Genomic DNA, 22,983 nt, shown 5'->3' with positions numbered 1-22,983 from the left:
GCATGAGTCAAAGCCATTGTGTGGGACTGAACATGTTTCAACAGCCAGAGTCAAAGCAGCCTAGGGCATTATTTGCAAGAAAGAAGAAAACAAACTAAAATTAATCCTTCCTGTCCCAGAGACAGCGTGGAGCTCCTGCTGATGGGTGATGCTCCCCTTCCGTGCCGGTGTGCCCTGACCAACCTTCTCCTCTTGTTCCCCACTGACACTCCCGAGGTCAACAAGGCATAATTGCCCCATTATTTCACAGAAAAGCCACCGGCGTCAGCAGGAAGCAGCTGCTGGTGGGATGGAAACCTCGCTTAGCAGCCCTTTTGCTGGGAAGGTAATTTGGTCTTTAAAACTCTGAACACAACCACCTCTTTATACTTGTTTCACTGCACTTACCAGTAAATATTTGATCTCTGGTGTCGTTTTTTTTCTCTTTCAGCTGAATAACTTTTATTATGTTGATCCACGTTGTTGTCTGTCTCTCTGCAATTCTGAATACGAGCCTTGCCCTTGACTGCACAGCACAATGAAAGCCTCCAGGTCACAGCTTTCAAAACACTTGATATTGTTTTTTCCTTTCTGGAAAGAATAAATAATATTAATCTCTTTTAGTGTAGAGGAAAGCATAAAAAGGAAAAGGCTTTCAGAGGCATGTCAAAAAGACTGGTATTGGGCTGGGAGGATTTTAAACACATTGACTTATTTGCACAGCTTGACACAAAAATTAACTCATCTCCCAATTAGCTGAATAAGTGAAGTGCATCATCAGATTTCCAGTCACATCGAGGAGACTGATTTACTGGAGAAGCCAGGTGAAACAATATTTTCCTTTTGCCTCCACATCCCAGCTGGAGCTGGCTTTTACAAAAGACAGGTACTGCCACAGTGCTGTACCTGGAGGTGAAGGCTCAGGGAGACAACAAAGGCTAAGGCTGGCCCTAGACAAGCAAAAAGTAAATGGTCTGCATGTTCCTACATGCAGATATTTGATTTATCCCACTCTAAGACTGTTCTGATGCAAATCCTCTTATTATTCTCTTTAACATCCTAGTTTTCAACCTTCTCGAAAGCTTGCAAGGCAAAAGAGGTTACAAAAAATTAAAACACGAGTAATTGTGCTATTTAATTGTCTACAGTGACATACATTATTGTCTTCTTAAATTTTTTAGCAGCTTGGAAAACAGCAGGAATTAGCAGAGGATTTTCTAAGTGAACTAGTCCATTTAAATTAACTGCTGTTATCCAGCTTCCTTCTGGCTCCACACTTGAAAATGGCAAATCTGACTGCTAAAAACCAGCATTGTTGCTGTGCTGGAGGTAAGGAGAGTCTGGTGGTAGGGACATTACATGGCATTTGGAAAGAGACACCCAGTTCCATCTTCCATGACAGGTGTGTTTAGTGAGCTCAAGGATGTCATGTACAGACAAATTTTTAGAGGCAGCCACTTGCCTGCTGATGCAGATCAGCAGCCACAGGACTCATGGGCAGGAGCTCCTGACCCATTTGCTGTGCTGAAATGCTGAATTGCAGTTTCCCAAGTGACATTAATATCAAACTTCTGGCATGCACAGACCTTTTAAATAATAGGATTGTAAATTTAATTAGAGGACCACTTCAGAAGATCGTGTTCAAAGAGTTCAATGTGTCCCAGTACAGACAGGGCACGTCAGGAAACCTCAGTGTCTGTGGCAGCTCCTGGGAAGTCACAGAATGGAAACAAATCCCACACCTGACACCTTGCAAGGGAAACACTGGAGCTGATATTCACGTTTCTGAATCTCACATCCAGGACAGGAGACACAGCTTGGCTCTGACAGCACTTCTAGGAGCTTTCTTATGTCTGGTTTTTCTAAGCAGATGTTTCAGGAGTGTTTTTTGACACTCAAAATTTACACCCGTGATCCAGCTGAGAGTCTCTGCATGAGACAAAGCAAAGATGACTTTGCTTTGAAATCCAAGACCAGTGGCTAGCAGGAATTACTCTGTCAGGATTATCTCTCAGCTGCCCTCTTTATCTTTCCCTTCACACCCAGCCCATCTGATGCATGGCAGGATCATGCACAGCTGGACACAGGAAGGCTGAGCCCCTCCTGCTGCCATGGGCAGCAGCTTCAGGAGGAGCCCAAAGGATTCCCTGGCACACAGATGGCCAGCACCCCTCACTGACCACCCCATGGCCACTGTCACAGACATCCACCACTGCTGGCCAGCCACAGCCTCACCTCACTGAGGCCAGGGAGCATTTCTGCAGGACAAAGAGGACACCAAGTGCTGCAAGGGTGCAACCATGCTCCAAGTTCAACCCTTTCTGCTTCTTCAGCTCTATCTTCACCACAGATTGTGACACAACTACAGCATCTCCTGCTTAACTACAGAACACCTTTCCCTCCTGGCTTCATAAACTCCATCATTGCACAAGCCCTTGGTGGCAGCTCTGCTGTGAAATCATGGAATAGGAAGAGGCTGTCATTCACATTTCTCTGAACGTCTGTAGAATTGATAAAATTGTATTTACGGATAAGATTTAAAAGAATAAAACTCATCTAATTAAGAAGCACATCACATAGATTAAGGCAGTCACATAGATTAAGAAGAAGAAAAAGAGGTTTCAAGGTGAGAAATTGAATCTGCCTAGATGGACCCAAGAGAGGAGTATAAGGGCTCTGGAGGGAGAGGTGCACTTCAATTAATGCAGTCTGGTGGGAACGTCTACCAGATACAGCCTGAGGGGCATCATGGGCACTAAGAAAGAAACAGAGCCCACTGTCAGGAAAGGACAGGTGACAAGGAGAGAGTTCTCTCCAGTTTAGTTTTAGTGCAGCAAGCTGAGACAGTTTTTCTCATTTCTTTATGTTTCATTTTGGTTTTGTTTAATTCCTACCCGTGTTACTTATTCAGACATTACAAAAAAAGACTTAAGTGCTGGTAAGGGGCTGATGGGCTTCAAACCTTTCATGCTTTCCAATTCAACATAGATGACCACAAGAAAAGATTGCTGGTGTTGGGGCTTGGCTTCCTCACCTTGAAATGCTTTTTGCTGAGGATAAACAAGCAGGGAGCCCTGGCAAGGCCCTGGACTTGCCAGCTGCATCTTCATCAAGCTGCAGTGCTCCCCATGCCTGGGAAGATTTCACAATTTCTTCTTAATTATGCATGAAATATGATTTCATTTGTAAATTCAAGCCCTGTGCTTTTTTTTCCTTGGCTTTTGCTATTTACAAGGATCTAGATTTTAATGAGAACATCCTGTGAATCTCACTCTGCATATTCCTGGCAATAAGCATTTACTCAGAATGAGAATATCAGATTCCTCAGTTCAGTGCATTTAGCTAAAGAAGGGGACACTGTGTGTCTGCAAGGAGGTTAAATGGTTGGCACTTCTCTTTCCTTAACCTGGGAAGGAAATTTGCAGTTGCTGTTCAAAGTAATTAAGGCTCTAGGCTGGGACAGTGTGTACTGTGCTCTTTATTGCAAACCACCTCCTTAGTACATTCGGATTGGCTCCCACTGTTTTTATCACTAAGTTTACGTTCATGGAGTGCTCAGACATAATTTTTTTAATAAAAAAAATGCAGCCCAGACTTGTTCATTGCAAACAGTGAGAATTACCTGCTGCAGGTCCATCACTTAACAACAGCAACTGGCCACGTCTTCAGTCCAAAACTGTATGTGAGAGCAACGATGTTTTTATAAAAGCAGCAAAAACTTTCTACAAAATACACGATCTCAAAGCTGCCAGATCCAGAGTCCTCTCTGTGTTTTCTAGGGCTGTAAGGTCACTGCACCAGTAAGAACCAGTCTGGGCTGGGTGCAGTGCAGCATTGCCAAGAGAAGCCTTTGGTACCCCCCTGCCTGACACCTCGGGAAGGCAGCCTTGGGTTTGATGGGAGATGTCCTGCAGCCAACTCCACATTTCCTGTGCCCTGGCACTCAGGATGCCTCATTACCTGCTCCTGATGGCACCTCACAACACACCATTGCCTTGCTCCTGATCATTTTCACCTCTGTCATTGAGAGATGGGCGCTGTTCCACCTGTCCCTCTTGGCAGCACACATCAAAATGACACATCCTCAGAACTGCCAATGCTGCTCAGCCACGGAAATCCCTGCTTTCCTTCCAATCCTCCAGGTGCTACCTCCACTCCACTCCAGCCTGATTTTCCTCTTCATCTACCACAGAAAAACAGCTAAATCATCTGCTCGTCTCCCTGTTAAATCTTACAGCAGTTACATTGTTGGAATTAAGGAGACCTCAGCTCAACAGCACAGGAGGTGTTATTATTATTATTTTTTTCAGTATGTTGCATCATTCCTCACAGCCCAAAGCATCTCTATGGGTGAGATTTGTTGCTCAAATTCAGGTGTAAATATTTAGCAAAGCACAGTGAATTGTCTTGTTAATAGGCTGGCAGAGAGGCACAGCCTGACTGCTGTCTGAGCACTTTTCTGAGTGGTTGCAGCCGAGCAGGCAGCAGCATGTTCTGCAGTCTGGATTTTAGGGAAGGGGGGATTTTACCAATGAATGCTACCCCCAGGTCCCTGTGAGCACTGGCACAGAGGTGCCAGCAACATTCTTCCAAATATTGCACACAAGAGATGGGTTGTGCCCCAGCAACACCTACTTTTATTGCTGGTCCCAAGTCACACTGAAGCTGCTGAATAAATCAGACCAAGGGGAAAGAGGTGGTTGAGGTTGGAAGTGAAGTGTTCATGGGAAAGATCAGTGAGCAGCTCTGCTGCCTGGAATAAATTGGATCATCAAAGTCACCCTTGACACAGGCAGAGAGCAACCAGCTTAATGGCATGGAAGGGTCACAGAAACTCCCTCTTCCCAGAAGATACCAGAGATATTTGGCTCAGAGAAATTCTGTGATGCTGGAACAGCTTGTGAGACAACCCATGGGGAATCCCAGCTCATTAGGGTAAAAATTAAGACACTTAAATGCTTTGGTATTGAAAAACTAATTACTGCATCAGGAATTTGTTAGATGTAGAAACATCCATTAAGAACCAGGAACAACCCAAGCTACAAGGGGGTCTTTAGAAGGTTAAGGAAACCAAGCCTGAAGAGCTTCCAGTTCTCCATGGAAACATTTGCTTTATGTCCAGGGTCTCCTGCAATAGCAGCATGCATGGGATGCTGCCCTGGCCATCCTGCAGGCATTCCTGGTGCTCTGGCAGCATTCCTGCCAAGCTGTATGTGTGCCAGGAACAAATTAATGGGTGTAAAATAACTGCCCATTCCCCAAAGGAAAGCCAGCATTTGTCTCCACTCCCAGCAATAAACACACCCAGATGGAGGCAGCTCTAACACAGCTCTGGTGTCAGGTGCTGTGCTGCTCATGCAAACAGCACTGGTGTCACCATGCAAAAGCCTGTGAAGGTGTTTCACACATCCAGGTTGGATCCTGCCAGTGCTGCCCCGGGCTGGGATGGAGCCAGGATCATCCTCACAGTGGCTGTCCCTCCATGCTCTCCACAGTAATCTTCAACGGGATGTACAGCTGCAGGCTGAACAGCACAGGAGCAAGGATTCTTCAAGACCAGCCCAAGTCAAGAGCCAGCAGCAGCTTTGGGGAGCCAGTTTCTGTGATGGCAAAAGTGATCTCAGTGACATGAGACCATCAGGCCTTCACAGATGGGCAGCCACAGGCAAACCCTCTTTCCTCAGCCCTGCTTCCCCTCCTCACCCAGGTACACGACTGCCAGAACAGAGTGTCCTCCAGGCTGAGCAAGCACCATGGAGTAACAGGAGAACACCAAAAGCTGGGCCTACAGTCCCTGGAGGTTGTGCAAACTTCATGGCGAAGATTTACCTTTTTTAGAAGAATTGTGTTTTTCTAAGCCAATTCCCTAAAAATGTTTGGGACTGTTTTCTGTAGGAGCTGGATATTTTTTTGGAGTAAGGTATGCAAAAGGTTCCAAGAGCTGCCTCTCAGCTCACACAGTCAGGAAACCCTAAGCTTTTCCTTCCAGCCACAAAGATTCACATCTTCAGTCATTATTCTCATTAAAAACAGACAGTGGGGTGCAAACATCACATCCTACAGTTAAAAGTCTCAGATAGATTAGGGTGAAAGCTCATAATTCCTTCCTTCCTCATAGAGTAAGTCTGTAATGCTTAAAAACGCTTTCAAGAGGCTTTAAACCAACTAACAACACAAACAAAAATTAAGAATCCACTTCAGTCAGCTCCTGCCCGAGCTCCTCAGCACCAGCAAGGACTCAACCTCTCCCAGGCCATGAGTGCCTGTGCCTCCTTTGCACAAAACCACCTTGATGGATTCCAGCTTTAAGCTCTAACTGGTACGTGGCACATCCATCACGTTGCCCTCATTCAAGCTGAGGCACCCTTTCCTCCCTGGTGCCCAAATTCAGCTGACTGCAGTGGAGCTGGCTCCCCTTGAACACCACCATCCATTACAGTGCACGTGGGTCTGTCACCACGTCCCATTTGCTTCTCCACACCATATGTTAAACCTGTAGGTTGAGCAGAATCATTTATCTTCTTGTTTTTAACATCACTCCTTTTTTAATATTGCAGTTGGCCTTTTCTTACCCTTCAGGACACTTGCAAAATGCAGAGGCAGCAATGGCATGGGCCAAAGTCATGGGTTTGGGTCACTGCTGGTGAGTGAATCCCATTCTGGTGATGTTTTTGTGGGGTTTTTGGTCGGTTGGTTGAGGTTTCTTAACCTTTGAGAGCAGTGCTTCTTGCTCTAAGGCAACACATTTGCAACCATAGTGGCAACATTTGGGGAAAAGGGATATAAACCACACTATACTATTGCATGATGATGCAATTCAAATAACACTGTGAAACATCCAGCTCCCAATATGAACTCCTAACACATTTCTAGGTGATAAAACATTTTCAAACACGCTTTTAAAAAGTTTTTAAAGCCTATCACTCCCCTAATTCATCTATGCCAAGCACACAACATGATTACATTGCTGTCTATACATTAGAACACTGTTAATTAAAACTATTTGCTCTCCTTTCCCCAATTCATCCTTTTAATTAAATTAGTCCTTTAGGATTTTGCTCTTCAGGCAGTGACTGGAGCAGGTTGTCCAGAGAAGCTGTGGATGCCCATTTCTGGAAGCCAGCTGTGACCTGGTTTAGTGGAAGCTGTCCCTGCTCTGGGCAGGGGTGGAATGAGATGAGCTTTAAAGGCCCTTTCTGACCCAAACCATTCTGGGATTCTATGAATCGAGTTTTTCTGAGAAACTAAAGACAAAAAAATGCTTTCTGAGATACACAGATGCCATAACACTGATTCTTAACCCTTTGTCTAAAAAGATAGGACTTGCCCACACAGCAGGGGAATAAATCACCCTCGAGTCATTCTCTGACACATCCTGAGAGCTTTGTTGGCTGTGTTATGAACACAACAGAGATTTCCACACACACCAGTGGATTGGTGTCAGTGCTGGCTGCTGACAGTGCAAGCCCACAGGAAGCCCAGACAGACAAACAGACAGACAGACAGCAGTGCCTTCTCTCACAGATTGCTGATATTATTATAAATTACTATGGCTAAAGGCCAAAACTTTCTCTTTTTCCATTATGAAACCAAGTACACCACGATATTCTTTCCCCCAAAGAAAGAAAGCAAAGAAGTCAGGCTTGTGTGGGCTGAGTGTGGGAGTGCAATGCTCCACCAACATCTCCCCTTTCACAGGGATTGGAAATAGAACATTTCTGTCTCCCATTACCACCCAAAGCAGGTCAAGCTTGGAGCACCCACCCCTGTCCTGATCACAACACACCATGTCCTCTTTCTCTGTGGGATGGGGTGTTGCAAGACCAAGAAGTGTAAGACTTCAAAATAAATTTATCACAGGTCACAGCCTCTTAAATGACACTTTAAAAAGTCAGGTGTTGAAGGAGGTGGTGGAAGACAGTGGGTAGGTCAACCTGACCCAGAGTGTGACATGTCATGGAGCTGAATCTGCCCAAACACATTTCCTGAGAATCATCTTTCTTGCTTCTTTCCTTCCCTTTATATCAGTTGCTATAATCTTGTTTTCTTTGTATCTTTCATCCTCACACCCCTTGATCTTTGCTCCATATTCTGGCTCTTATTTTAAAAAGTGTCCTTCAATACCACAAGGGGAAAGCCCCATATCAGGGAAAGATGGCCAGAATGTACAACTCACTGAAGGAAAACTATCTAATAACAGGAAATTTCTGAAGGGCTCTGTGGAAAGAGCAGCACATTGTGCACCTCCAGACCTCTCCTGATTTAGCAGGCTGGTAGCAAAGGCCGTGCTGGCTCCACCAGGATTTGAGATCCATCCTTTCACCACTGAGCTGCCCCAGCTTTTCTCACTCATGGCAGATGCTGAGATCCAAATTCTTAGCTCCTAGCATTCGTTTCCAACTTGTTTCAGTGCTCTTTCCAGAGCAACAGGCAACTACAGGAGCAGGGATATAAACTTGGATCGTTTAACCTACATATTCCAGGCATGAAACCTGTGGAGACTGTTTATATCACTGTAATTACTTTCATACAGGTTGTTAAAGTCAGATTCATTAGCTTAGGTTACAATGACCTGTAAAACATGCTTAAAACCCATTTATCCTATTAAAGGGATTTAAAGCTTGCCTCCTTTCATGAGATGTCAGAGATTCTTGATTTATGGTTTGGTCATGCTTTAAAAGTAAAAGCAATTACCTCTCTTGCTATGGTAAAAGCCCACTGCCTCAAGGTTGCCAGAATTCATCTATAATTGAACAGCAACAGCTCTGATGTTCAGCTTGACTGACAAAAGCATTGGCTATGGAAATTCTGCCTCGCTGGTGTCTGCATTCCAGGGAGCCCTGCACCATCTGACAGATCCTGTCAGGAGCAATTGCTCCCCGGGGTGCATTTGTGCAGGGTGTTTCCTGGCAGTGGCAATACTTTCCATTTATGTAGCCTCAGACCTTTGGGAGAACCAAAAAAAAAAAAAAATAATAATAATCCCAATTTTCTCACAAGTGCCAAGATTTTTTGTTTGAACCCTTTTCCTTTGAAGCCTGCATGAATTGGATTTCAAGTTAATTTCTCTGAGCATTCCTAGAAATATGACTCTGATGCACAATGCCCTCAGGGGTTTCATTATTTCAGGAATCCAGTTGACTTTCAAAACACAGATGTAAACAGGGTAAAACAGACAATACTGTGACCCAGAAAAAATCCCAGAATCAGTCTCTTTAGGAAAAATATCAAAATTCACACATTTGTCCCAAACATGCTGCAAATATTATTGGTGCCCAGATGGGTGCTGATGGCTACTCTTTACTCCAAGCAAATGAAATGTGACCCATTTTGGTTTTACCTCTGCAGTGCTGTGCCCAAGCTAGTAAATTTACAGCAAAACCAGAGTGTTTTGACATCACAGAGACCTGAAAGTTGCCTAGAAGCATCCTCTTAAAACAAAGAATACATACAAAAATTCTAAAACCTTTTCACGTGCAACTATAAACAAAAAAGCCCCTCACACATGCTGGAGGAACATGGGAATTATTCCCTCTTTTCTGATGATAGCAGGGACTCACACTGGCAAAATCTGAAATACTTCAGTTTAGAAATTATTGCATTTATGTTCATACTCTTTAAATTAGACAAACTGACTATTACCTTACTCCCCATTGCTATTTTTGGCACCTCCTAGTGAAAATGGGTCTGACCAACCTCCTTGAGAGCTTGAAAGCAGTTTTAGGATTAATCCTGCATGAGTCTGTAACACTCAGTGACCTGGAGCTCCCCATCCTCCTGCACCACCACTTCTATCCACCCCAAAGCCCCTGTCAGAGCTCTCATTTGAGCACATTTTGAACTTTCTCAGCCTTTTCCTTACCTCCAGCCACATGGGCAGTCCCACACATTAACACTCCATGAAATGCAGGGTTGTCCCTTTAGCAAGTGGCCACCAAAACTTCCCCACCGTGGCCAGTCAGTGCCACAACCACAAAAATGCACAATATTTTACCCATCTTCCCCAAGCTGCAATGATGCAGACATATATCAGGCAGGGTTGTCATCAGGGGCCCCATGAAGAGGGCAAATGGAGCCAGAATAAAAGAAGTTATAAAAACAAATTGCTTTGTAACTCACCCTCTGTCTCCCCAAAGCTGCAGATCTCCAGTTCCTCATGTGAAGGCAGAGCAATGAATGCAGAGCAGGAGAGGGGGACCCCCAGGACACCAGCCAGGGAATTCCTTTGTAAAAAACATCCAACAGCATTTACTTCTTGGTCACAAACTTCATTCCAGAGGCTGGATCAGAGACATGTATATAAAAGCTGCTCTTTAATAATGATTTCAGTTTATAGCACCTTTTTACTCTATACACATGTGTTTATAATATATACAATCTTGATTGCTGTAGGGCATTATGTGATCTTTCAGACTATTATTCATTATCCTTTTTTAGGGCCACAGCCAATTTCTTCAGCTTCTCAGATGCCTTTCCTCACACTGTGTGCATTTTTTTTTTAAATCTTATCTTTCAAAATAGGCCCAAATCACAATAATCCATTTGGGGGTTTTGATACAACAGTTTCCACTGCTAGAACTCAACATCCTCTCTTCCCATTGCCCCAATATCTTTGTGTCAGGTCACCCTTTATGGTAAGCAAAGGACCATAACACCCAGACATTCGTCCTCGAGAGCACGAGCCAGTGTCAGCACTAACATCCACCTGGGCTTGCTGGCCACAAACATCTACAATTTATTTATAATTTATTCTGCAGTTCTGCCACTCTCACCATTGGGATTGTTTGTAATGCAAGCCATTAGCAAAAGAAATTTACTTCTAATACTACAGCCCATTAAGTGACACATAATTCAATAATGTGTTACAACAGAATTATCTTTAAAACACAAAACAAGATCCCTGTAGGAACAAAACAATAACAGTCTTTGATATCGCAATTATTAGAGGCCTGCTGAAATATCTTTGTAGTTAGGTGAAGAAACATAAAATGACTATTTAGAACAGAAATTTCCTGGGAAATAAAAGCTTAAAAAATAAAATAAAATCAAAACTTCCAAGTAAATGCCTAATTTAGTATGTCTGCAATGTGCAAGATAACATTCCTATGAGGAAAGTCAAGGGGAGAAAAAAAAAATTACATTTTATAACCACAGCCAAATAACAAAGCAACAATTAAAGATTGTTATGGAGATTACGAGGCAAAGCAGCTTACTGGCTGCTAAGACAAATTTCAGTTGTATAGTGTGCCTAAGGGCAACATTCCAGCCCACAGAATTCACACCCAAGTTGGGTGTAAAGGGAAAAACAGCCACCTCCATCCACGATGGAGATAGGTTCCCTGGCAGCAAATTCCTTCAGCCTGGAGGCAGCCAAACCCCACAGGCTGCCCCAGCTCCACACTCCCCTTTCCTTCCAGATCACAAGCAGCCTCTGAGCCCACTGGCATCACATCCTGCCCCAAACAGGGCATCAAAAGCTCCCCACCCCCTGCCCCCTCACGCTCTCCTGCTGTGGGAACAAGGGAGGGGATGTAGCACTGATCCCCAAAAAGCACCAAGGATGAGACAAGATAAAGAGTCACAACCATCTGGTTACTAAATAGTATTTTTTTTTATTACACATTTTTTTTCTGACACATCAAAAAAATAAGGGAAATAGATAAAGGAAGAAATTGGGGGAGTGAGAGAAAAAATATAGTCTCAGATTTCCTGAGTTCAATACGTTGAGTACATTTCCTCCAAGGAAAGGGAAAGTCTGCAACCAGGGCACTGACACAAACCCAGCAGGTGATAAACCTCAGTAGCAAAAGCAGCTATTGTGACAAAGCGTACAGGACAGGAGGAGCACAGATTCAAATGATGGCCCCAGCCCTCTGTGCATCCTCTGTGAATTTACAGGAGTCTTGCACTGATGTAACAGACAGGACAGTGATAGAATAAATACCATAGCTGCAAATTAAATAGTGATTTTGTCCAGTTGGGTGCAAGAGCACGTCACACAAGTAGGATTATGACCAAAAAGTTGGAAGTTACTCAGAAAGGAAAGGAAAAATTGTGTCCATATTTAAAGCTCAGAATGCAATCACTTCTAGTTTTTCATCACCAGAAAAGAAATGCATCTTCTCAAAGACAGCACACATGTGCCAAACTCAGGGGGATGAGTATTTCTTTCAAAATATCACAGCCTTTCAAAGCCCAAGAATGTGACAGACAATACAAAAAGGGAATAAGGTAGGAAAAATACAGGTGAGGGGTTCATGGTATGGGGCACCAGGGAGGGCACCTGGTGCTCCTGGAATGAAATTAGGGAAGGGGAGCAACCCCAATCTATGAGAAGTTGGACACTGGACTCCAGCAAAGCCACATGAAGATTGACTGATCTTAGATGAGTGAGCACAAACTGCCCCCAAAGCAGAGGGAGACACCAGAAGGTATCAGGAAAAGCAGGCAAAAACGTGAATTCTTTGTAAACCCAGACTTGAGTAAGAAATTGTACAAAAAGCAGAAGTGACATCAGAGTTTACTAACAATTAGATAAGCACAGGCATATACAGGCAATGCACAGAATAACCCAGACAGATCAAGTTAGCAGCTGATACACCCACTAGGACTATTTTTATTACTGTAGAAAGGAAATTGTTTCTCTCTTCATAAAGACCTTGATCTGTTTCCATTCATTTCCTCCCCCCTCCCAACAACAAATTTATGCTGCTTATTCTGGCAAAGAGAACACATTACAAACTTTAAAACTATACATAACAAAATCTGGGGGGGAAAGGACAAACATTTCTCGGGTTCAACAGCAACACAACAAAAACACCAGACCTCAGCATATTGGGCTGAAGCTGTAGAGAAAAAGACTTGCATTACACAGTTCTAAGTCTCTTCAACAATAGGAATATATTTAACTTCTTACAAGATTTAAAGTTGGTGACTCTCTAGGGGTTTTTGTTATGCTTTAACAAAACATGTTCTACATCTCTCTGTGTGTTGGTGACGCCTTTAGAAGCAGACAGGAACTATATAATTTCATGAGGTACCTTACACAGAAAGTATGATACAAAGACAACAGGAAAACACTGAAATTCCTCAAAAAATGCCCCATCTGAGAATAGCTTTTTATTTATGTTTATCCACAGCTTTTCCCAAACATTACTCTTAACACAAATATTTCCCTCTTTGCAAGGCAATGTCAAAGCAACTTAAAGACAGCACAGTAAGTAGCAGTGCCTGTACAGAGTTCTTCCCAGCTACCTCATCCAGGGAGGTCAACACCAGTGGACACCTCAGAGGTTCTCACCATCTCCTGATGCTCTCAGCTGCCTTGGAACAGAGCCAGCACTCAGCATCTTACTGATGAAGAAGTCGTAGAACCAGAGGGGGAAGCAGCAGAAGATGCAGAGGAGGATGTAAGCCCCCTTGCCAGGGGTGTAGAGGCCCTGGGGTCTCCTGGCCAGCAGAGCATGCAGGACAGCACCCAGCACGGGGGACAGGTCAGGGGCACAGTGGGAGGGCAGGTGGAGGAGGTAATTCCTCAGCCCCAGGAGATATTCCTCTCCATAGGCCTGCCTGGTGTCTGCAGGGAGGTTCTCCATCAGCTCCTTCTCCTGCTTGTCCCACTGCTCAGCTGTGCCTTCGATACCTGCAGTAGCAACATCACAGGATAGCAAGTGGGTTTGGGGCTGGATTTTAAAAAAATGAATCTGTAATTAATAGTCAGAGTTGATCTAAACTGGGTCAGTGAAGAACAAACACCACAGCTGGTCAGCAGCCAGTGCTTTTAGCTGGAAGAGGAGGAAAAGCGTGAGTACTTTGTGCTGCACAAAAAGCACAAAGTTCATGCCACATTTGGCTCCCTGCTCTACCTAAAAATGCTCTCTCTCAGCCAAATCAGCATTTCTTCTTTCCCCCTCCTCCCCACTTTGCCATTCTGTCCCGATTCATTTTGTGGATGTTTCCAATCAGTATTTACTACAAACAACTGAGGAGAGAGGCAAACTAAGATGAACAGGATTCACTTGGGTTGGCCAAGTGCTAAGCTGCCCTTTCAAAAGAGACATTAGTATTTCAATAACTACTTTCCTGAAGGATTAGCCTTCTATTAGGACAGATTTAGAATCGTAATTGAATCTATTTTTCCACCCCATAATGTAAGAATGAAAGCAGGGGCTACTCCAAGGGAATTATTGCCTAACTACCAAAAATTAAGCATTGCCAATAAAGAAAAGTCTTTAAATAAGTATTTAAATCTCAAATCCCAGGACTCGGTTTTACCCATGAACCTGAGAATAGCTAAGCAGGGCCCTGAAGGTGAAGCCTCGGGCAGGTTCCACTGACCAGACAAAGCTGTCAGAGCCCAGAGCCTCACAGGGCCCCTTCCCAGGAGGGAAAGCAACATTTAATGAAAAAGACCAATTCGATTGACAAAAAATGCCCTGGGCAGGCATGGGGTGCAGTGAGGACATGTGCAGCAGGAGATGAGTCTGAAACCTGGACAGGCTCTGCAAAAAGTGCTCAGAGGAGGAGAATTTGGAACAGAAAGCAGCAGGAGCACATGGGGAAGGAGTGGAGAGGAAAGATGAGAGGATATTGACAGCAAGCAAAGCAGGATGACAGGTACTGCTGCAGATGCTGCCATGCAAGACAGAGCAGCTCAATAAAGAGGGCTCTGATATCGAGGAAGGGAGGAGTGCTGGGGGACCTGAAGCTCCCAGGCAGGACAAGTGAGCCAGAACACTCAAATCGGGCACACAGCCAGCTCCAACAAAGCTGGAGCAAAGGGAAGGCACCAACTGCCTGGATACTGCCCTGTCTCAAAGCAGAGACAGCTCTGCCCTGGAGAGGGGAGGCAGGGAACATCTCTCACAAAAGATACTGAACTTCATTTCCATAACCCACATAAAGAATGGGGGGAAAGGGCAACCCCTGAGAATCACTCAGGGCTCTGTTTGAGGCTGCTGAACTACAGGGAAAGAGAAGAGGCAGAAAGAACAACTCGAAATGTCAAACACCAACCTGTTCTGAAGCCTGATGGATGAACTGCCATGACTTTAATGCCCCATTTGGAAAGCTCTTGCCTCATTACTCCAGAAAACATGGAGAGAGCTGCTTTGGATGCCCCATATGCAGCATACCTCGGTAGTGGAATGCCTCCTGCAGGAGCAATAGAAACCTGGTAAACCTCGGGAGTGGCTCTTCTCAGCCTTTATTTTCATGATTTAGAAGGGAGATCATAGCACAACCAAAATCATGCCTCTCTCCCGGAGGTTAAAGACAAGTCAGTGAGGAAATAGTTTCTTGCTAGAGGTTAAAAAAGAGTGAAAGTTGTAAATGAGCAGTAGCTTACAGCAGTTATGCTCAGTAACATCTGGTAAGACACCTTCTAGAATAGAAAAAATAAACTGGACTGCATTTAAGGGTAAAAACTGCTGAAAGTTATGACTGTTAATTTGAGAAACACAGAATGTTTCAGTTCATATAAACAGTGAAGCAGTAGTTTTATACTTCTGTTCTTGTCACTGTAACACAGATTTCAAGCCCCTAAAATAAACCACAGAACAGGGTAAGTAATCTCAATTCCAGCTTTATAAAGCAAACTTTCTTTCCAGAAAGGCCAGAGAAAATAATGCAAGAGTGGGGAAACCTCTGTGGACAAACCAAAGCTAGAATCGCACCCCATGAGGGACTGGACTCCCCGAGACCCAGCACAGAAGCAGATCCCCTGCCTATAGTTATATCCCATCTTTTTCAATCCCAGAAACATTTGTTCAGATGGGAAAGCTAAGGGAACACACAGTACATTTACAAACAGAAGCTTCCAGAAAACAATATCTTCCAAAAGCAGAGATTTCCTCTGCCCCAGTGTGTTGGTTTGTTTTGTCCCAAAAACTGGCAGACTGTCACTTCTTCAGCGCTAGAAAAACACAAACATGCTTTGACTTGAGCATCTTCTCCAGCCCTCCCACTTGGCCCACGAGGTTGGTGTTACAACCAGACAGGCTTAAGATCATCAAAGCCACCTCAGGCTGTGCTGGGAGCAGGGAACAGAATGGACAATCCTTTCCTTGAGGAACACATCCCTCCTTCTCCTGCCTGCAGGGACAGTTGGGCACATCCTGCCTCTGCTTCACACGCTGCACATTCATCCCGGTGTGCTTGGGTATTTTAAAGGAAAATACCTCAGATACAGGGGAGATTTCAGGTAAACCACTGGTGCTATTGGGTATTGTACTGGGATGACCAAGCTATCACAGGAGCTGTTTACACAGAGCCATTCCCTTGAAAAAGTCAGGCCATTTATATGTTAATTATTCCTCTGTATGCATCTGAATAAGCTGGATTGGTTTGAGCCAATTGAATCACATACTTTTCCCTCTGAGGTCAGGCTAACCTGAGCCCAGTTAAATGAGCCCTACACAGGCAGGAATAGATTCAGCACAATGAGACCTCACTAACTTCTCCACTAATGTTTTACCAAAGGACCCCCAGACCCTGCGTTAAGAGGAAACTCTTCACCCAAACCAGCCTGTGTGCAACAACATCTCTGCAGACAGCTAGAGTTAAAGCAGGGTCATTATCAGCTCCTGTAAAGGCAAACTACTCAGCACAGGGATAAATGCATTTACCCCTTCAAGGCAGTTCAGGGATTCTCACCAGGAATTAATGCATCTGCCCCAAAACACCCCCAAGTGAGAGCTTCACTTGGGTGCACAGAGGAAAGAGGGATCTAAGCAGCAGAAAGGTTCTTCTGAAAATTCAGTCCTGATTTCTCAGAGTGTCAGCAATGAACCATGAACACAGAGATGCAAATACAGAGCATATCTGGGATTATAAAGAGCAAACAGTGCCAAAGCCAGACTGCAGCCACATCCTCAGCATAAGGGGAACATTGGGTAGCACCTTCACACGTCACCCCAGCAATTTAGCAAGGATTCAGGGGGACTCCAGCTGTGCAGAAAGGAAAAGAAAAACGTGGGGAGCACATGACCCAGCAAATCCCTAAGAGATCTTACTCCAAAATACTTTCCAGCAGCATGACCTCCGGCTTCTAGCAGGTCTCATTTTCAAAGGAGCATTCTTGCTCCTCAGCTGTTGGCTACCAGATACTGCATTACATTAGTTCCTACAGCTTAGCATCTCAGCTGTCCTCATAGAACAGAAGGTCATGTTATAAAGACATGCATATATATATATAAAGCAAAATTTATGGGGAAAGAAATGGAAAGGATATGTTAGTTTTTACAGTGGTTTTGGTTTTTTTTTCCACAGAAAAATACCACTTTGCTAGTAAGCTAGACCTAAGTATTTCTAAGACATCCAAAATATTTTTAAAGAGATATAAACACACAGCTCCCAAGTTATCAGCAGATAATCACAGTCTGAGGTGGTCACAGACTTCTGCCTGAACATGTTACAGAGATACCTGTGATGTACCACCCATCTTTATGGGAGCTCACAAAGTTATCACTCTTGGCATCTAGAACACAAGGTCTGAAACTGGGTTTTACTGGGTTTTTTGTCACAGCATATTTTTAGCCACATGAAACTCTTCTTTAAAAGTTGTTTAATGGGAGTAGTGTCCCAAACGAAAGAAAAACCTGGATTTATTTATTACCTTAATATTTATTCCCTGGGTGTATTGACAACCCAGACTAACCAACACCTTCCTTGGCATTAGCTCCAGGACTTGATTTGGTTTTTGAGCTCAGCTCACCTGCCATGCTGGACATGTTCACCAGCCTCCCCTGTGATTTCCTGAGCAATGGCAAGAAGGTCTTGGACACCTCCACAGCCCCAAAGAAATTCACCTCCATGCAGTGCCTGTAGGTGCTCATGGGCAGCAGCTCCCCATCAGCAGGGAAGCCCAGGATTCCTGCGTTGTTCACCACACCCCAGAGTCCTGGGAAGAGAAGAAAGCACAAGGATGCAGGAAAACAACTCCAGGATTGCACCAGTGAGCTGGGTGGTGACTCCAGACCAGAGATGATCTGCAGCTGCACATTCCCCACCCCTTGACCAGTCACTCCATCTTCCCATAGCCCAGAAAACATAGTCATGGACGGAAATCCCAAGACTTTACCCCAGAAATGTCCTACACACCAGGGTGCAGCCAGCAGTAGAGAGATGCACTTGCTCAGCTGCTACACCAGGACTTCCATTGTAAAGGGGGGAGAAAAAAAGCTGTACCTGCATTTTGCACCTTCTCTGAGACTGTCAGGTAGGCTTCCTGGACCTGGGTGGAGTTGGTGATGTCCAGCTGCAGGACACAGAGTCTCTGGGAGCAGGAGCGCCGCAGCTCCTCAGCCCCAGGGCCATCCTTGTTCAGAACCCCAGCAAACACTACAAAGCCCAAGCTGTCCAGGTATTTAGCCAGGGCATGTCCAATCCCAGTGTCACTTCCTGAAAGCATCAAAAAAAACATGGGAAGTCGGTCTGTCCAACATCATAATTTAAAAAAAATAAATTAATAAAATAAATACACACACTGGAAAGCCATGCAGCTATAAACAAAAATATGATGACAAAGTCCCTGAAATACATGTGCCAGTAGAAAGAAATGTTCAGATCTGAAGTTTGAGGATGTGGAATTTTAAATGTTCCTCAAAGATTGACAGGCCATGTTCTCCTGACTCAGAGCTGGTGGAATCAGCTCACCCTCTGCCACTGACAGATGCTCTGACTTCACACATAGGGAAGAAATAAAGCCCTAGTTTGGTTTTATACAAATATTCAGACTGAAACCTGATAACAAAAGTATCTAAGAGGAAAAAATAAACAGCAAAAAAACCACACCAATGTTTTCATTTGAAATCTCCAATGGGCAAAGCAATTATAGGGCTTTCAAATTCAAATTCTTGGATTCAATTTCTTCCTTCCAAGAAGTAGCATTATTTCATTCACACATCCACCACACAGATCCCTCAGATAAGCACTTTTTATTACAGACTGTAACCAAGCCAAAACTAAGCAACTGTTGCTTTACCTGCAAAGCATTCCAATGCTTTCAGAAGCTAAGAGAGTTTCCAAATGACATTTTTGTGCTAAATCAGCTATTGAATTCATGCAAATGACTCCATAAGGAAAGAAACACATCACCCATGTCCCCACTAATCCTCCCAGTGAAGCAACACAGGTAGTGACAGGGAAGGAGTTTATGGGGCTGGGCTTCAGAAGCTTTGCAGAGGACAAGATTAAGAGGAAAATTAGGAGTTGAATAAATTAATAGAGTTTTTACACTGTAAAGCATCAGCCTGTTCCACAATACTGCACCAGATCCTCCACTGTAACTACAGCACAGAAAGCTCCTGGATGCTGCTGTGCACTGGGGTCCAGGATCTCCTGTAATAACAATTTACTACATCAATGTTCAGTCTCCAAACCCTGGAAACCTGAATGTGAGACAAAGGAATTCCTGCTAGATATCAGAGTTATTCACAGGTCTGCTCCTACATTCAAAATATGTAGTCAATAGAATTTGACTGCCAAAGAGACTCATCATAATCATGTTAGATGCTCTTTTCTGGATATTATCTTTTAACTGGGGCTTTAGTCCTGAAAGGCAAAAAGTGTTAATTCCAGGTGGCTTGAAGAAAACACGTACTAAATGTCTGGATCAATCAGTGTATCTTGAAAAAGTAGAAAATAATTACTCATGCCCTATTTAATTCCTAGGAAGGAAAAAAAAAAAAAAAATCAGCTTTTTGGCATATGTGAAGTCTGCAATTTGCTGAGGATGCACCAGAGCACTACAAATATCACATCAAGCTTCTCCAGTTCTGACCTGACAGAACAAACCTGCATTCTTTGAATTCCCTAAAGAGATATGAAGAAGCCTGCAAACACCCCAGACACGACAAATTTCTAAGTTTGGGGGTGGGGTGACTTTCCTTCTTTTTCTTTTAGTGAAAAACCCTTCTTTTAGATCAAGTCCTTCCTCTTTCATCATTCCCAGCAAGTACATAGCCACAGCTACATATTACTTAAGTTTTACAATGCAGTTTTAACTTGAAAATGGGAAGAATACAATGCAACTTGACCTTGGGATGGGCATAGCAATCCCAAGAAAGCAATAAAAGTTGTTTTTATCATTGCCTGATGCTGGGCTTGTCCCTGTTATTTTTATTCCAAAACAAATATGATTTGAGTTTCTGACCTGTTATTGAAGTCCAGAGAAGCTTTACTCTTCCAACTCCTAGAATTCAAAGTCTCCATAGGGGAAAAAAAAAAAAGATAATTCTCTCCCAATCACACTCTTGCTTCTACACCAAAAATAATTCGTGGGTTATGAGAAGATTTATCTTAAGGAAAGTCACTATTGACTATGACTGACCCATTACTGAGAATTTACACTTAACTCATGGTTGAACATGCATCAAATCACTCCCCAAGAATGGAAACACCGAATTTACTGGAGAAATTCATCCCACTGCACACAGATTTACCAGGGACAGAATTTTACAACTCCTGTTACTTCAGATCTTGGTAGTAATTTAATTTTTAGGGAGGGTGGCTATTGCATTCACCACTGAAGTGTTTGCATGCCAGGAGCTTCTGTTGAAGGATGTTGGAGCTCTTGCTCCCAACTAGAGGATTCCCAGCAGAGTTTCAGCAATGGTTTGAGCCTGCTCACATGCCCACAGTTATCCATGTGAAAAATCATTTTGACAACTGGGCACAGTTTTTCCTCTTATCCTGCTAGTCCAGTGAACTGCTGGCTCAAATAAATAATGCAGAGTAGCACTGGTACAAGGAACATCCAAAGAGGATCAGAACAACGTGTGACAGAGTCCAGGGAGAGCAGCAGAGCTTGCTCCAGCCCCTGGCCAAAGGCTCACAAGAAATATGTGGCAACTGCTCAGGACACAGCCACATTCCTCAGCCCTGCAAGGCAGGGGAAAAGTAATTAAAATCACCCCTTTCCACAGAGTGCTTGCCTGAGGTCTTGTCTAAACTGGAGAAAATTACACCAAAATCTACTTAAAGGCACCTTGCACCTGCAAATGCACAGGGACACAGATCCTGCAGTTGGTGTGGGGAGAACAAGACAATCAGAACAATTTAAGCAATATACATGTCGAGTAAAATTTCTGTTTCAGTTGATGGATTGCACAGGATTCTAATAAAGACAAAGAAGAGCCTCCTCAAATTAATCACCTGTCAGAGATGTCCAGACTTGCATTTCTTCAGGACAGTTGCAGCACAGGTACAAGGAAAGCACATTCTCTTACTGGACTATACCCAAATGTTCCTAACTCCCTTATATTGTTCTAATTCAGCCTCCAGAGCAGATAAGCTCCCACAGAGGGCTTTTTCCTCAAGATTTGCAGTCTGACAAAGAGCAAGGAGATGCCCAAGTGCAAGCACATCCCCCGAGTCTGCAGGAGTGGGAAAGGATTGCTCCCTATTCCCCACACCAATATCCATCTCCATCTGACACACCTGCAGGGACAAACCCAGCTGGCAGATAAACTGCAAGGGGAGAACTTGCTGCTGATCTTGTCCTCTCTCAACTTTTATACTTAATCCCTGTATTAAAGCCTGCTAGGCAAATCTAAATTATTTCCAGGTGTCCCTATAAAACAAAATGAAATTCTGCTAGAAATTGCTATATAAACCAAAGCAACTTAATTCAGCATTCCAGAGGGGGAAGAAAACCACAGAAAATAAAACAAAACCCAGCAAATTAAGAGTGCAAGAAGCAGTAGGCAGGCACTCCAGTTTAAAGGTTTGATAAACACAAATAAGAAACATATAAATAAACAACACCTAAAGTTTTAGGGGAAACAGAAGAAAAGCCACAAAACTACAGAAATGCCATCCCTGCAAAATAAAAGTGGGTTTCGAGTAGATCAGAGTGGTAATAGAGACTGAATTAATTAGCTCTGAACTTTCCCTGCTAGCGAAGGGAATTGCTCCCTCCTAAATGATTTCACAGAGGGTTTCAAAGAGATGGCACCAAACCAGTGTCTTGAAATATGTGCATGATAGACACAGAGTGCACTGTGTACACACACACACCCCTGAAAGACAACTGTACATCCATAACCAGCCCAATTCATTCAAGTAAACAAAAGTAATGTATTAATGTAGTGTTCTGAGGGCTCCCAGGAATTATTGTCTCTCCTAAAAAAATCAGACCATCATAAGTATTCTTATGCTTCTTGCGCCAGTTAATTTCACAAGTATGTCTAAAAAGCTACTCGTAAAGATTAAACGAGACACTAAAAATAACAGCATCTATTAAGATGCTTTTCCACTTAATTTCAGAGCACTCATTTACCTGGAAAAAACATCTCTGCCAAAGCAAATAAAACAAGCAGAAAAGGAGAGGATAAAAGGAACCCTCGCAAGCATGCACCAACCCGAGGACAAGAAGTTTTCCAGCCCACTCGTGAGAAAAGGCAGCTTTTGTTTGTTTGTGCGCCCTGGCAGCACCTTACCTGTGATGAGCACGGCTCTGTCACCCACGGGCAGCAGGTCCCTGTCCCCCAGGCAGGCTGAGCAGAGCAGGCACATGGCCACAAACACCCCCAGCCCCTCGCCAGCCCCCAGCGTGGCCACACACAGCAGGGCAGGCAGGAGGCTGCAGAGCAGCACCTTTGCTCTGTCCACAGGGCTCCTCTGGGCCACGCAGAGCACGGTGACCCCAAAAAGAGTGGTGACACCTGCACAGAGCCACCCTAGGGGGCTGCTGGCCAGAGCATCCATCAGAGCAGGGGGGAGAAGCCAGCACTGCACTCACACCCCACCAGCAGCTGGGTGGAAGCAGGTATTGCTAAATGCAGTGTGTGTTATATAGGAGCAGGGGGTGGGGCAGAGAAAGGGGACTCCGTTTAAAGCTTTGACATAATCTCACTTACCCTTGGCATCAGCAAGGAGCAGGAGTCTTCCTTTCCTTACCTTTCATTCCTTCTGCCTGACAGCTCCACCTTCTGAACAATGTGCTGGCTGGATAATGATTGACAGCACCAGGAATGGACATGATGTAGCATGCACTGGCTCCAG

The 22,983-nt window shown here is 44.1% G+C and overlaps 1 protein-coding gene across 1 annotated transcript; it reads right to left on the bottom strand.

Moving 5' to 3' along the window:
* Positions 1-11,608: 11,608 nt before the first annotated feature.
* HSD17B2 (hydroxysteroid 17-beta dehydrogenase 2) lies at positions 11,609-22,686 on the bottom strand. The gene is given in 6 exon segments (XM_088171790.1): positions 11,609-13,621; positions 14,995-15,132; positions 17,693-17,878; positions 18,166-18,392; positions 21,099-21,159; positions 22,419-22,686. Coding segments are annotated over 6 exon segments (1,236 nt in total). The 3' UTR covers positions 11,609-13,265.
* Positions 22,687-22,983: the final 297 nt, after the last annotated feature.

Source organism: Sturnus vulgaris, chromosome 12 (assembly GCF_052056855.1).
Source record: "Sturnus vulgaris isolate bStuVul1 chromosome 12, bStuVul1.hap1, whole genome shotgun sequence".
NCBI lineage: Eukaryota > Metazoa > Chordata > Aves > Passeriformes > Sturnidae > Sturnus > Sturnus vulgaris.
Note: the sequence above shows the minus strand (reverse complement) of the source record. Positions and strands in the feature narration are given on the sequence as shown.